At 38.9% G+C, this 13,372-nt stretch overlaps 1 protein-coding gene across 1 annotated transcript in view; it reads right to left on the bottom strand.

Moving 5' to 3' along the window:
- Positions 1-4,642, bottom strand: part of LOC149848555 (transcription initiation factor TFIID subunit 12-like) — a 56,578-nt gene extending 51,936 nt beyond the window's left edge. Inside the window, exon 1 of the mRNA XM_090011828.1 lies at positions 3,857-4,642. Within this exon, the coding sequence (XP_089867954.1) occupies positions 3,857-4,606 (750 nt within the window). The 5' untranslated portion in view covers positions 4,607-4,642. The remainder of the gene's footprint in view (positions 1-3,856) is intronic.
- Positions 4,643-13,372: the final 8,730 nt, after the last annotated feature.

Raw genomic sequence — 13,372 nt, 5'->3', positions numbered from 1 at the left:
CTGAAGATGGTTGGAGAAGTGATTATGTGTTTTTTTATTTTATTTTATTTGCTTCAATGAGTTGTTTTGTGGAAAGGTTTGGAATTTGCACGCTGCAGCCTTCAAGGTAATGCTCTCTCCAATCACTCTTGTCATCAAGGAAATATCTTTTTTTCCCTTTTTCCTTTGATTTATGTTGGTTTCTTTGATATTTATTGTGGTTTGGATTTTTTTTGGGGCCAATCCTCAAAATCAGTGAAAAACTCTCATTTTCAAGCAAAGATGGCAGCAATCTTTGCCGTATTTCATTGTATTGTGATCTTTCCATCCGGAAAACCATGATTTATTTGTATCTCTTTGTTTATTATGATGTTTGATGCTTGATCTTGTCCTCAAGTCCAAGAAAATAAAGGAGTGAAACCGTAAGGGTTCAGGTTCTGTTGTACATGGATGGAGTTTTGATATTTATTTGTACGAAAGTTGTATTAGGTGTGATATGTGATTGTTGCAGTGGTTTTTGGTACATAGGTGGTGACAATCTTGGGTTTGAGTCAAAGTTGGCTCAACCTTTTGAACTTCACTTGAATATATCTGCTACATGGTCTTGGTTTGTAGGGTGTAGGGTGGACAGGTGCCTCAAGCACCAGTCTACACCTTCCAACCAGGAAGGTGGTTTCGCATCCGTATCTCTCTTTCTCTCTTTCGTATGGGCCCACATCACAATCAACAAATGGATTTCTTCTATTTCTTGTGCTCTATTAACTGTCATTTTCTTTCTTTCCTTTTTCACCCCTTTAGTTTTTCAGTCATGGAACACTTATGAGCAAGAGCAACTTGCTGTGTCCACGAAGGAGGAAGGTAGAATAGAGATTTTTTAGCTATTTTTTCACTCTTTTTCTGTCATTTTGTTTCATTATCTTTTCCTCCCCAGCCTTGAAGAACCTATGAGCAGGAACAACTTGCTATATTCAGGAAGAGGATGGTTGGTTTGGGTTCTTTGTTTTTGCTATTATTTTCATTTTTTTGTGATTCCTTTTTTTCTTTTGATATAGTACTCTTCATTGTCCTTGGTTTGCAATCTTTTTTAATCATAGCAAGCATTTTCTTTACTCCTTTTGTGTTGTTTGCTTCATAACTAGGTTGCTGTTGCTCCATGTTTAGTTGTTTTTATTTTTTGTGTGCCTTAAAATCTATTTCCTGCTTCGTACAACATGTGTTCTGTCATAAATAGAATTTGCTGATTAGATCCTCAATTTCTTTTGGTGGGTCTAGAGTTGTTGTTTTTTTCTCTTTTTATCATCGCTTCACAGAGACGTGTTTTTTTTTGTGTGCTCAACTTTTTTTATTGGGTTTACTTTTTTCTATTTGTTGTGAATTATTTTGGGATGTATGGTTAATTAGGGTTTTTTTTTTTGCTTTAGGAAGATGGATGATAGTGGTTCAGGAAGTCCATCCGTGAGGGGCCTTCTGTGAACAATGTTTGAAGCAGTTCTTCATCTTCAAGGAATTTAACTGATAAGAATGTGGAGGAGCTTGTCGATTCCAACGAAAAACATGCAATATCAATGATGTCCCTAGGTAAGATCAGGATTACCCATCAACAATATGGTAACTTTGTAAGAGTCGTGATGAAATCTATCTCTTATTTTTTTTTGTTTTGGTGGATTTTATTATTTATTTATTTTACTCACGGGTTCTCCTTACCTTGCCTACTCGGTTGGTGACTCAATGAGAACAATCAAATTTGATTGGTTGATTTGCCTCATTTGTGTAGAGAATTAGGGTTAGGGATTTCTATATGAGTTTATTTTCTTTTATTTTATTAGGTTGTGAGCTTTTTAGGGATTTATGAAGGATTTTAATTACATTGAGGATGATAGCTTCAAAGGATCTACTATTTGGGTCCCATTCTGAGGAAGATATTCTAATCTCTCTTTTTCCAATGATCTGATTTTTTCATGATTTATGTGATAAATTCAACTATCTAGATGACACTGATGATGGATGGGGTTTTTTTTTTGCATGAACTATAAGCTTAGTGTATTGCCAACTGCCAACTGGGATTTTCTTTTTTCTCTTTCTGGTGTAGGGGTTTTATGTATCTTCTTACAGTGATAGATGTTGAATTATGCTAATATGTGTGTATTTGTGTATGCTGTGGTTAATGATCTTTGGTAGTCTGGTATACCAATGAAAGTGTGGGTTTTGTTGAAGCAAACCTTGATGTTGATAGGCTTCAAGTAAGTGTTTTTCTATGAGTGAGATAAACTTTTTTTCTTTTTCTTTTTTGTGATTACTCTCATGATCTCTCAAAAACACCACCATAGAAGGTATGAAGGCACTAAATGACTTTGTTGGAGTGGTGTATGCATAGTTTGGAGATGAACCTTGTGGGGATGGTGACTTACCTGACTTACCTAATGGACTGGTGTGACGTGTTCCAATCAAGGAGATTATAGAGTTGTAACAGAGTTGCAAGTCTTTCAATGCATAAAACTAGTTTGTCTCTCTCTTTGATGGTTAATTGATATAGTAATTGGACTTTTTTTGTCTTTTGTGAAATCTCGTTTGTATTTTGAATGTGTTTCTTTTTGAGGTTCCAAGTCCTATATTTGACAGATAACAACTTGTGTTTTGGCTGTAAAAGTTGAATCATGCATTATGAGATCTATTAGATGATCCCTTCAGTTCCGTAACCATGATTTAGTGTTTCATTTTTATTTTAATAACTGCTCATCTCAACATGGAAGAAGACTTTCTCTTCTGTGGATGACTAATGACTGCTCAAGCTGAAATAGTAGTAAAGTGGACAAAAGCAGCAAGACACACCTTGACCTTCTTCACTCTGTTTTTATAGGAGAAAGAATCAAACTTGATCTTCACTTCTGGTTTTCAGCAGATGCATAACCAGTTCTCAGTTGCTGCTTACTGCAAATATTCAGTGTTTTATTAAATGCTTTTGAGCATTGGGAAGCTAGATTTTGTGATGCTGTAGTAGCTAGAGATTCTACAAAAGCAAGTCTCATGACAGTTTTCATTACTCTCTATGACCCGTACAAGAATGTAACAGTGTTCAAGGGAGCTGCAGTTAATACATGACAGTAACCATGTATTTATCAGTGTAATGTATTTGATTTGATGAAATCTGTGTAATATGTTTGATTTTATGAAAGCATTGTAGTATATGTATTCACTTCTCTTCATTCAAGTGGAAAGAAAACAGGCATTTTTTTTATTGCTAACTTACATTGCAAACTGCAAGTTTATACTGAAATTTACCAATATGTTTCATATTTGCAGTTAAAACAGCTTGTGGATACAAATGGCTACATATCTTTTCGTTTCCATCCCGTCCTTAAGGATTGGCAGTTTTCTAGTCTACTATAGAAAACAAAACAAAAAACCTAAATTTCCAGGAAAAAAGAAAACAGGTACAATACGCATGAAAACATAACACTTGAATAAACTAGACTCTTAGCAACACTCATTTCCTATGATTATTTGAAACGGGATAAGACCTGATACTGCATCGTCTATCCCACTTTTGTGGATAAATGCGTGCATCCTCTAAAAACAAAAATCTCGTTCAAATTATGGTGACAAAAATAACGGACCTACGGTTTATTTATCCAGAATACATCTCTACGCAGAACTATCCATACACGATATGATCTAAAAGACACTCAACCGCTTCGTCAGTCATGTATATGCCAAAGAACTTGGCACATTCAGAAACTCATGTAAAGCTATCAACCAAATAAGATTCATGTTAGAAACGGAAGAAACCCATCATTTTCAATCATAATTCGAACCTAAGCAAGCAAACTACTCAAAGAAAATCGCCAAAAGACAAGTAAAAATTCCTCAATTCTCAAACCTGAGAGCTTGAGCTTGGCGTCTGATCAGGAATTCTGCCCAACCCTCCTAGTTGGTGACCAAAAGACGGTGAAGCGAACGTCGGCGAAGGCAACAAAGAGGTTGGTTGTTGAGGTCTGGCGTGGTAAGCAGGGACGCCAATGGCAACGCCCCCTCTCTGGAGGGGGGAAGGAGAAGAGGACGGCAACGAAGAAGAAGAAGCAGATGATGATAATGATGTAGACGAAGACGAGGATGACGAAGAAGAAGGAGATGGTGATGAAGAAGAAGGGAAGGACAGAGAAGGCGGGGAAGGAGAAGGAAGGTGTTGGGCAAAGTGGGGATACGGCGTTTGGGGGCGGTTCCTATTGATTGGAAAAGCGGGTCTTAGAGGAAGTGTAGTTGTTGGTGATGGGCGATCGAAAATAGAGTATGGGGAGGTGGGATTGGGGGTGGTGATGGTGGCGGTGGTGGTACTGGTGACAGTTGGGATGTTGGAGGCATTGGTGGTGGTGGTGATGGTGGTACTGGTCGATGATGGGATGTTGGTGTCATTGGTGGTGGTGGTGGTTGGGGTAGCGGTGGTAACAGTGGTAGGGGTGATCGATGTGGTGGTGGTGGCAATGGCGGTGGTGGTGGGGATGGTGGTAGTGAAGGATGGAGTTGGGGTGGGAGCAGGATTTGGAGGGGGTGATGAGGTAGGAAGGACAGAAGAAGAAACTGGAGCAGAGGAAGACGGCGTTGTAGGAGGAGGGGCTTGCTCTGCCTCCATCCCTTCTTCTGTTGAGAGAGAGAGAGAGAGAGAGAGAGAGAGAGAGAGAATAAAGTAGGGATTGAATATGGGTGGGTTGGGGTTGATCGATCCGCATCCACCTATGCCAAATGATGTGGATATGGACATGGGCTAATTGTTGGTCCATAAGCCTATCGAGTTTGGTGCAGTGTGGATGTGTGAAAGGGTAGGGATGGCAGTGGACCGGGGCGGAGGTGGGGGACAATGTCCACCTCCTTCCCATCTCAAAATTTTGCTCTTCATCTCCCCGTCTATTTTTGCACTGGTTTTGATTTTAACCTACATTTTTTGTTCATTCTTGGTTTTATATTGTCCCAGTTTCTTCATTCGTTGCCGCTTTCCTTAGTAAGAGGAAGTAGAGGAGAGAAACAAGACCTTATGGCTCATTAGAGAAAGAAGACAAGACATTTGAGAAAGGGTTTTATGTTAAGGTTAGGAATATATATATAAAAGTATAATAGTAATTTCTTTAACGGGGATTTGAGGTGGGGCAAGGTCAATAGTAAGTGCATCCCAACCTTCATTCCCGCACCGGTTTTGATTTTAACCTCTATCCTTGGTTTATTTGTTGGAAAATAAGTGTCCTTTTGTATGTGTCTCTTCTCATGCATCATACATTTTGGTATAATACATGGTGACCCTTCAGAGTTATCCCTTGGATACCTATATACATACCACATGATGGGTAGTGGTGTAGCAAGTAAGAAATTTGAAGGCTTACAGAGATTGATCTCTACTCACCCACTGCTTGAAGGCTTGTATTCATCAACGGGAGCAGTTCGGCTGAGAAGATCGTTCGTCTCTCACATCAACGCAATGGCAGGGACAAGTATGTGGTCATGTTTCTTCAAATATGTTTTATACACAATGTATATGCTCCTCCGATCCTCCACATTGTGGTATCAGAGTGTTGGCTCTCCCATACATTTTTTGCCCATTGATCATGTTTTCTCCCTCTCTGTATTTCTGTTAAAACAGAAAGAGGAAAAATCGGAACCGACGTGTATTATTTTTTATCGGGGTCCATTTCAGGAACCGGTTCTGACTCGAATTCTTTTGGATCTAAATCGAATCCAGTTGGACTTGACCCGTACAGAGACCCGATTCTACAGAATCGGGTCGGATTGATCATCTCGGGAATCAAACCATTTTGGTTCGAGACTCGAATCGATGACTCGGTACTGGTCTTTTTCCTTTTCCCTATCCCGACCGACGGCATATGCTGCCAGTAGTCGCCGGGATATTGCATTTGTAAAAAAAAAAACAAGAAAGGTGAAAGACTTTACTACCGGGTCCGCCGAATCCAGGGTCATCACGGGTTGACGCCGGGGGGAGAAGTGCTTTTTGCCATCCAGCGACATGTAACTTCCGAGGGTTGTCAAATCCCCTCTTCTCTTGGTTTGCCAGTGTCAGGTTATGTAGGTGGATCGTCAGGACCATTGACTATCGGTCGAAGGTTGTCTGCTCTCTGTGGGTCGATCGAACCCGCCAGAGACACCGGTAGGTCTGGGTCGAAAAGTGATGTCGGGAAAACCTTTTTCCTGGCGTTGTTATGCACTCCCTTGCTGGAGACGTCGGTCATCTGTGGTCCGCCCGATGCCTGCCGCTTTCGGTTTGCCCGCAGTTTCCCCTTTTAGGGTCGAGGAGTAACGTCGGGAAACAGTGCTGTTTCTGCCCCTACCAGAGACATCGATCGTCGGTGGTCTACTCGTCGTCCACCGTTCCCCCCTCTCTCTCTCAGAAATTTCGGGAAGATGAAAAATAAAAACCCTAACGGGTTTTATTTTACATTCTGGATCAGGTCTGGAGATAGTAGACCCAATCCGGGAGGATCCTGACCCGGCCCGTGGCGGGGTTCGGGTCTGGACCTGTAATCCAGATCCATTTTTGTTTTTGGATCTAGGTCTACTTCAAGTTTCAAGACCCGCACCCACAACCAGATCCATTAAGTTTTCTGGATTCGGGTCTGCCATTGTCACTGACCCGGATCCATTAAGTTTATGGATCTTGGGTCGACGAAGTACTTTGAGATCCAAATCCAAAACCCGAATCTATTTGATTTTTGGATCTCGGTCCTCAAATTTTTCGGATTCGGATCCGTTACTCAGATTTATCAGGTATTTAGATCATGGGACCCCAATATCAAAATCCATTTACTGTTTCAGATCTCGGATAATGTTTATCATTGAACCCGACCCAATCCAGTTCCCATTTCGGACAATAGGGAACAAATTGGTTCCAAAATGAATCTGTCCAGAACCGGTTAATCAGGTTTTGACCGTTTCTAGGACCAGTTCTATCTGTTTTAGATTGATTATTTTGGGACCGATTTGGGGCTGTATAGAACTGGTTTGAGGCGTTTAAGGGTTGGTTCAGTGTTTTCTGAGACTGTTTTTGTCCATTCTGGTCTTATTCATTGTATTTTAGACCGATTCAAAGCCTTTCCAGACCGATTCAGGGATTTTCTGGACTGGTTCACTACTTTTCTAATCGGTTTAGAGGCCATGTTTACGGGTTTATCATGTTTTTGAATACTCTTTATATGTAAAATGACCAGTTTGAATGGTTTTGGTGTCGGTTCAATATTTTTGGGGCTTTTTTGGACTGTTTTTTTAGTATCATTGTGATTGATTCATTCAGTTTTAGAATCAATTAAGGAGTTTTAAGCACATTTCATTTATAACACTTAGTTTGTTTCACACATATTATGTTATGATGCATGATGTTTCATTTATGTCTTAGAAATATGTATTTTTGTACATCATATGAACAATATTGACATAAAAAATGGTATTTGAATCTTGATTAAGATGCATTTGTAATCACCAAAGTGGTCAAATGTATGATTAATTAAGTTATTTTATATCAATAATGGAATGAGTCAATATTAGAATTGTGTTACGCTTAATAAAATGATGGATTGCCCAAACAACAGTGATGTCATGTTTAAAGTTTAGCAGGATAAAATGAAAAGAATGTATCCCAACACATGAAACATGTAGCACCCAAAGGTGCCATATCGACTTTTCTCTCGCTACATGTCTGTTCAGTTTTATCAAATAGTGGGATGTGAAATGCATTTGCATGTTATGAGTACTCACCAAAGTGGGACCATAATGACCCCTAACACTTGCTTAGAAAAGTGTAAATGATAAAGAGGTCATGTTATTGCATTTACCTTTTCAAATCTCGAATGTGCATGAATATTTAAAAATGTCTTTTTTGTCCTTACAGTGTCTAATTTTGTGGTTCCTGGTGGTTCAAGTCATATTCTTTTTTTAGATGGATCAAATTTTAGTGATTGGAAGGAAACTGTACAATTCATATTAGGTTATATGGATCTAGATTTAGCCCTGCGCAAGCCTGAGCCTGCACCGTTAACTGACAATAGCACAACTGAAAAGAAAATTGATTTTGATAAGTGAGAACACTCAATTATATTTAGCTTACTGCTCCTGCAGTCTCGTGTGGCTAAGAATATAAGGAGTTTCATACCCACATGTAGAACAGTAAAAAAAATTTTGGAAGCTATAGAGGCGCAATTTGTCAGTTCGCATAAAGCAAGGGCTAGCACCTTGATGGCAAGGTTAATATCTATGAAATATACCAGTGGGGGGAACATCCGACAACACATTCTAGAAATGAGAAATACAACAACTCAATTGAATGATATGAAGGTCAGCATATCTGATTTCTTCCTGGTCCACTTAATAATGACTTCTCTACCTAGTGAATATGAACCTTTCAAGATCTCTTACAACACTCATAATAATGAATAGACATTCAATGACTTGATGTCCAAGTGTGTTGAGAAAGAAGAGAGATTGAAAGGGAAGAAGATACATAGCGCTCACGTATCTTCTCATAAAGGTCACAAAAGGCATGAACCAAAGAAGAATGTCATTAAGGAAAAGGCAAAAAGGAACTCAGATGCATCTGTGTTCAACTAGTCAGGCACCAAGTCCCATGAAAAATTTTCTATCAAGTGCCTCTTTTGAAAGAAGAAGAGACATTTAAAGGCAGACTGTATGAGGCACAATAAATGGCTGGCAAAGAAATGTAATTTGTCATTCATTACTCATGAATATAATTTGATCAACATTTCAACTAATAGCTGGTGGATTGATTTGGGTGTCACTGTCCATATTGCCAACACTTTGCAAGTCTTCCTGAACAAAAGGGATTCAACAGATCATGAAAAGAGCATCTTCTAAGGAAACAAGATGCGCTCACATGTTAAGACTGTTGAAACTTGCAGAGTGATTTTGAGAAATGGGTTTATTTTGGACTTATTTGATACATTTTATGTACCAACATACTGCAAGAACCTCATTTCTGTATCAAAATTGCATTTCATTGGATATTGTTTTAAATTTGAAAATTAAAAAATGACTATCTATAAGAATTTAGTTCTCGTTGGTTCCGCAAATGTAAGTGATGGATTATACCGTCTGAAAACTAATGTCCAAATTTGTGAAACCCTTTCTTCAAAAAATGTGTTGATTGGCAATAAACGTGGCTTATTAGATGAGCAATCCTATATGCTCTGGCATCGTCGTCTGGGTCATATCTTTAAAGATAGGATCCAACGACTTGTGAAAGAAGGAATTTTAAATCCATTGATTTCAGAGTTAGTAACCGTGTTTGGATTGCATAAAGGCCAAACAAACCAACACATACAAGAAAGGTGCCAAAAGGAGCAACCATAAGTTGGAAATTGTTTATACGGATGTATGTGGACCCTTCTCTCTTTACCATACAGGAGAAAGGTACTTCGTCACATTTATTGATGATTACTCCTGGTACATATATCTCTACTTGTTATTTAAAAAATCTGAAGTCTATAATATTTTCAAAGACTTTAAGAAAGAAGTAGATAAACAAAAAGGTGACACAATAAAAATAGTAGGATCAGATTGAGGTGGCGAGTACTATAGTCGTTTCACTGAGATGAGACAACGGAAAGGACCATTAGCGTGATTTCTTAGGGAAGAAGGAATAGTCCGTTAGTACATCATGCCGGAAAGTGCATACCAGAATGGTGTAACTGAAAGAAGAAATCGTACGCTTAAAGAAATGGTATGTGCATTGTTGAACTAGTCAACCTTTCTCATCACCCTGTGGGGTGAAGCTCTGCGAACAACCATACATGTCTTAAGCAAGGTTCCTACCAAAGCCGTGTCAACAACACTTTATAAGTTGTGAACATATAGGAAACCATGTCTAAGTTACATGCACATATGGGGTTTTCCTGCAGAAGCAAAATTATATAATCCTCACATCATGGCTTTTGACCCCAAAATAATCAGTGGTTTCTTCATTGGTTATCTAGAAAGGTCAAAAGGTTTCAGGTTTTATTGTTTATCTCATATACCACAAATAGTAGAAACAGATAAAGCTAGATTTTTAGAAGATGGTTCAGTTGGTATAAATGCATTGCAAAACCTCTCTTTTGAGGAAATTCAGGATAAAGTTACTCCACCTGAAAATTTAAAACTTTCTTTCATTATTCATTCAAATGATGAAACATAAATTGATTCTATTAGTGATGCACCAACTCAAGAAGAACCATTTATGGATTATGCTGAAGAGCATCCACAGGTTGATCAAGTTAGTTCACCTGTCAGGAGATCCACAAGAATTAAAAGATCAGCTATTCATCCAGATTATGTGGTGTATCTAAAGGAGCTCAATGATTTCATAGATATTGAGGTTCCATCTTCTTTTAAGGAAGTTGTTGAGTGTGATCAATCTTCATCTTGAATAGAGGCCATGAAAGAATAGCTAGACTATATGCCCAAAAACTAAGTATGGGATCTTGTCGAATTGCCTAGAGGAGTCAAGCTCGTAGGGTGTAAGTGGGTCTTTAAGACCAAAAGAGACTTTAAAGACAATATCAAAAAGTATAAGGCAAGGTTGGTTGCTAAAGGTTTCACTCAAATGGAGGGCATTGACTACAACAAGACATTTTTTCCTATCTCAACTAAGGAGTCAATGAGAATTATTTTTGCTCTAGTAACTCATTTTGATTTAGAGCTACACAAAATGGATGTAAAAATAACTTTCCTAAATGGTGAATTAAGTGAAGAGGTATACATGAAACAACCTCTAGGTCTCTATAAAGATAAGTCAAACCGTTTGGTTTGCAAGTTAAAAAAGTCAATATATGGACTTAAACATGCCTCCCGTCAATGGTATATGAAGTTCACCGAAGTCATTTTAACCTTTGAATTCACAGAAAACATCATTGATCGATGTGTATACCTCAAAACAAGTAGGAGTAAGTTCATAATTCTGGTGCTTTATGTGGATGACATATTACTTGTAACCAACGATAATGATATGCTGACAGAAACCAAACAATTTTTATCCTTCCATTTTGAAATGAAAGACCTGGGAGAGGCTGCCTATGTTCTCGACATTGAGATCCGTCGAGACAGGTCTAAAGGTGTACTAGGTATCTCTTAGAAAGCTTATATTAATAAAGTTCTTAAGAGATATGAGATGAAGCATTGTGCTCCTACTACGACACCCATATTAAAAGGGGATAAATTGAGCCTTAAGAACTGTCTACAGACTGGAGAAGAAAAAGTGTAGATGACCATGATACCATATGCATCAGTGATTGGTAGCTTGTAGTACGTTCAGACATGCACTCACTCTGACATATCATTTACAGTCGGGGTTCTTGGCAAATTTCAGTCGAATCCTGGTCTAGCTCACTGGAAGGCTGCTAAGAAAGTCATGCGCTATCTGCAAGGGACAAAAGACTATATGTTAACCTATAGAAAGGTGGACCACCTTGAGGTTATTGGCTATTCAGATGCAAATCTGGAAGGTTGTCCTGATAGTAGAAAGTCTACCACATGATACATATTTCTGCTAGCCGGTGGTGCGATTTCTTGGAGGAGTGGGAAGCAGTCCACTACTACTGCCCACACCATGGAGGCTGAGTTCATAGCTCTATTTGAGACAACTTCACAGGTCATTTTGTTGCGGAACTTCATCTTAGGACTTCAGATGGTTGAATCCATTGGGCGACCACTGAAAGTATTCTGTGATAATGAAGTCGTTGTATCCTTCTTCAATAATAATAAAAGTACTATGTCTTGCAAGCATATGGAGTTGAAGTATTTTGTTGTAAAGGAGAGGACATAGAATCTTTTGGTGTATATTGAAAACATAAGGACTAAGAAAATGATAGTTGATCCTCTTACTAAGGGTTTGGCCCCAAGATTATATGTCGAACATGTTAAGAGAATGAGCTTGTTTGAAACACTGTAATTATGTACACTGACTTTTATGTGATCACATTATGGTAATAAAGATATGATTTTCTCTTTCGTTCTTTTATTGGTTATGCATCAAGTTTGCTCATAAAGTTTAAGAGTTTAGCATAACAACAAATTTGGACTGATAAAGTGGGCTTAAGACCTATCCACATGAACTTTCACATACTCGAGTCAAGTGAAATAATGTTGGAAAATAAAGTGTCCCTTTGTATGTATCTCTTTCCATGCATCATACTTTTTGGTATGATGCATGGTGACCCTTCAGAGTTATCCCTTGGATACCTATATATATACCATATGATATGGGCAATGGTGTAGCAAGTGAAAATTTTGAAGGCTTACAGAGATCGGTCACTACTCACCCACTGCTTGAAGGCCTATACTCATCAACAGGAGCAGGAGATCGTGTCTCTCACATCAATGCAATGGCAGGGACAGGTATGTGGCCATATCCCTTCAAATATATGTTATACACAATGTGTATGCTCCTCCGATCCTCCACACTATTCTCTATTTCATATCCTTCATCTCCTATTCAAACGGGGCGGGGCTCTGATTCCCCTCGATCTATTAACATCCCTTTGGAAGGAACCGTGGCCACTAGATGAGTGAATAGGGTTCTATTCTCATGGCCATTAGCCCCTTAATGAGGGTAAGGGATAAGCTCTTATTCAGCTGAAGCTTGGCAACTTTTGAGGAGTGTGCCATGGATTTATAGAGACCACAAGTCTGACAGACTTAACCAGCATGACTAGATTTATGATGCCGAAGGTGGTTTCTCCCATCCGTCCTAGTTATTGGTCCATATGTGATATTTTATGGTATCTCGACCCATGCTCCATCTACCAAGGCTCACCCTTGCACCATAAACAGATTATGTTGATAAATTTTGGACATGATGATACCTTATCACCATGATTGTATACTTTCCTTCTTTTTTCGATAGTCAAGCTGGGGTTAGGAGCACTCCTACCAGTGAATCGAGGTAAAACTGTGTACAACAAAAATGGGTATTTGCACCTCATTCCTTAAGGGTGCCAACCAGGGGTCTATCTTTTTTTTTACTTGAAGAAATCACCCCAGACGCAGAGACCTATCTGGGCTGGCTCAGCCTGCCATATTACGGTCTCTGTCCATGTCAGTGTAAAACTGTGAGGGCTTACCCCTCGACCTCGGGGAGTCACCAAGGCTTATGCAGGGGGTGACACCTATGGGATTTGAACCTAGACTGACATTCTAACAGTCTAGGCCACCATTCCACTACGGCAATCAGGGGTCTATCTTTCCAACACCGTTTCAATGTAATGGAAGCCAACTTGGTCAGGGCCAACCATGACCGTATACTTTATGTTTTACTACTTCAATGAATTTTACTTTTTCTTAAAAAAAAAAGATATTTTTTTTGGGGGGATATTTTTTCAAGTATAGTTTTGAAAATCAGGCCATTTTTTTT

The sequence above is a fragment of the Nuphar pumila genome, chromosome 1 (genome assembly GCF_984573655.1).
Source record: "Nuphar pumila chromosome 1, dmNupPumi1.hap1.1, whole genome shotgun sequence".
Lineage (NCBI taxonomy): Eukaryota > Viridiplantae > Streptophyta > Magnoliopsida > Nymphaeales > Nymphaeaceae > Nuphar > Nuphar pumila.
This window is presented reverse-complemented; position numbering and strand designations above follow the sequence as displayed.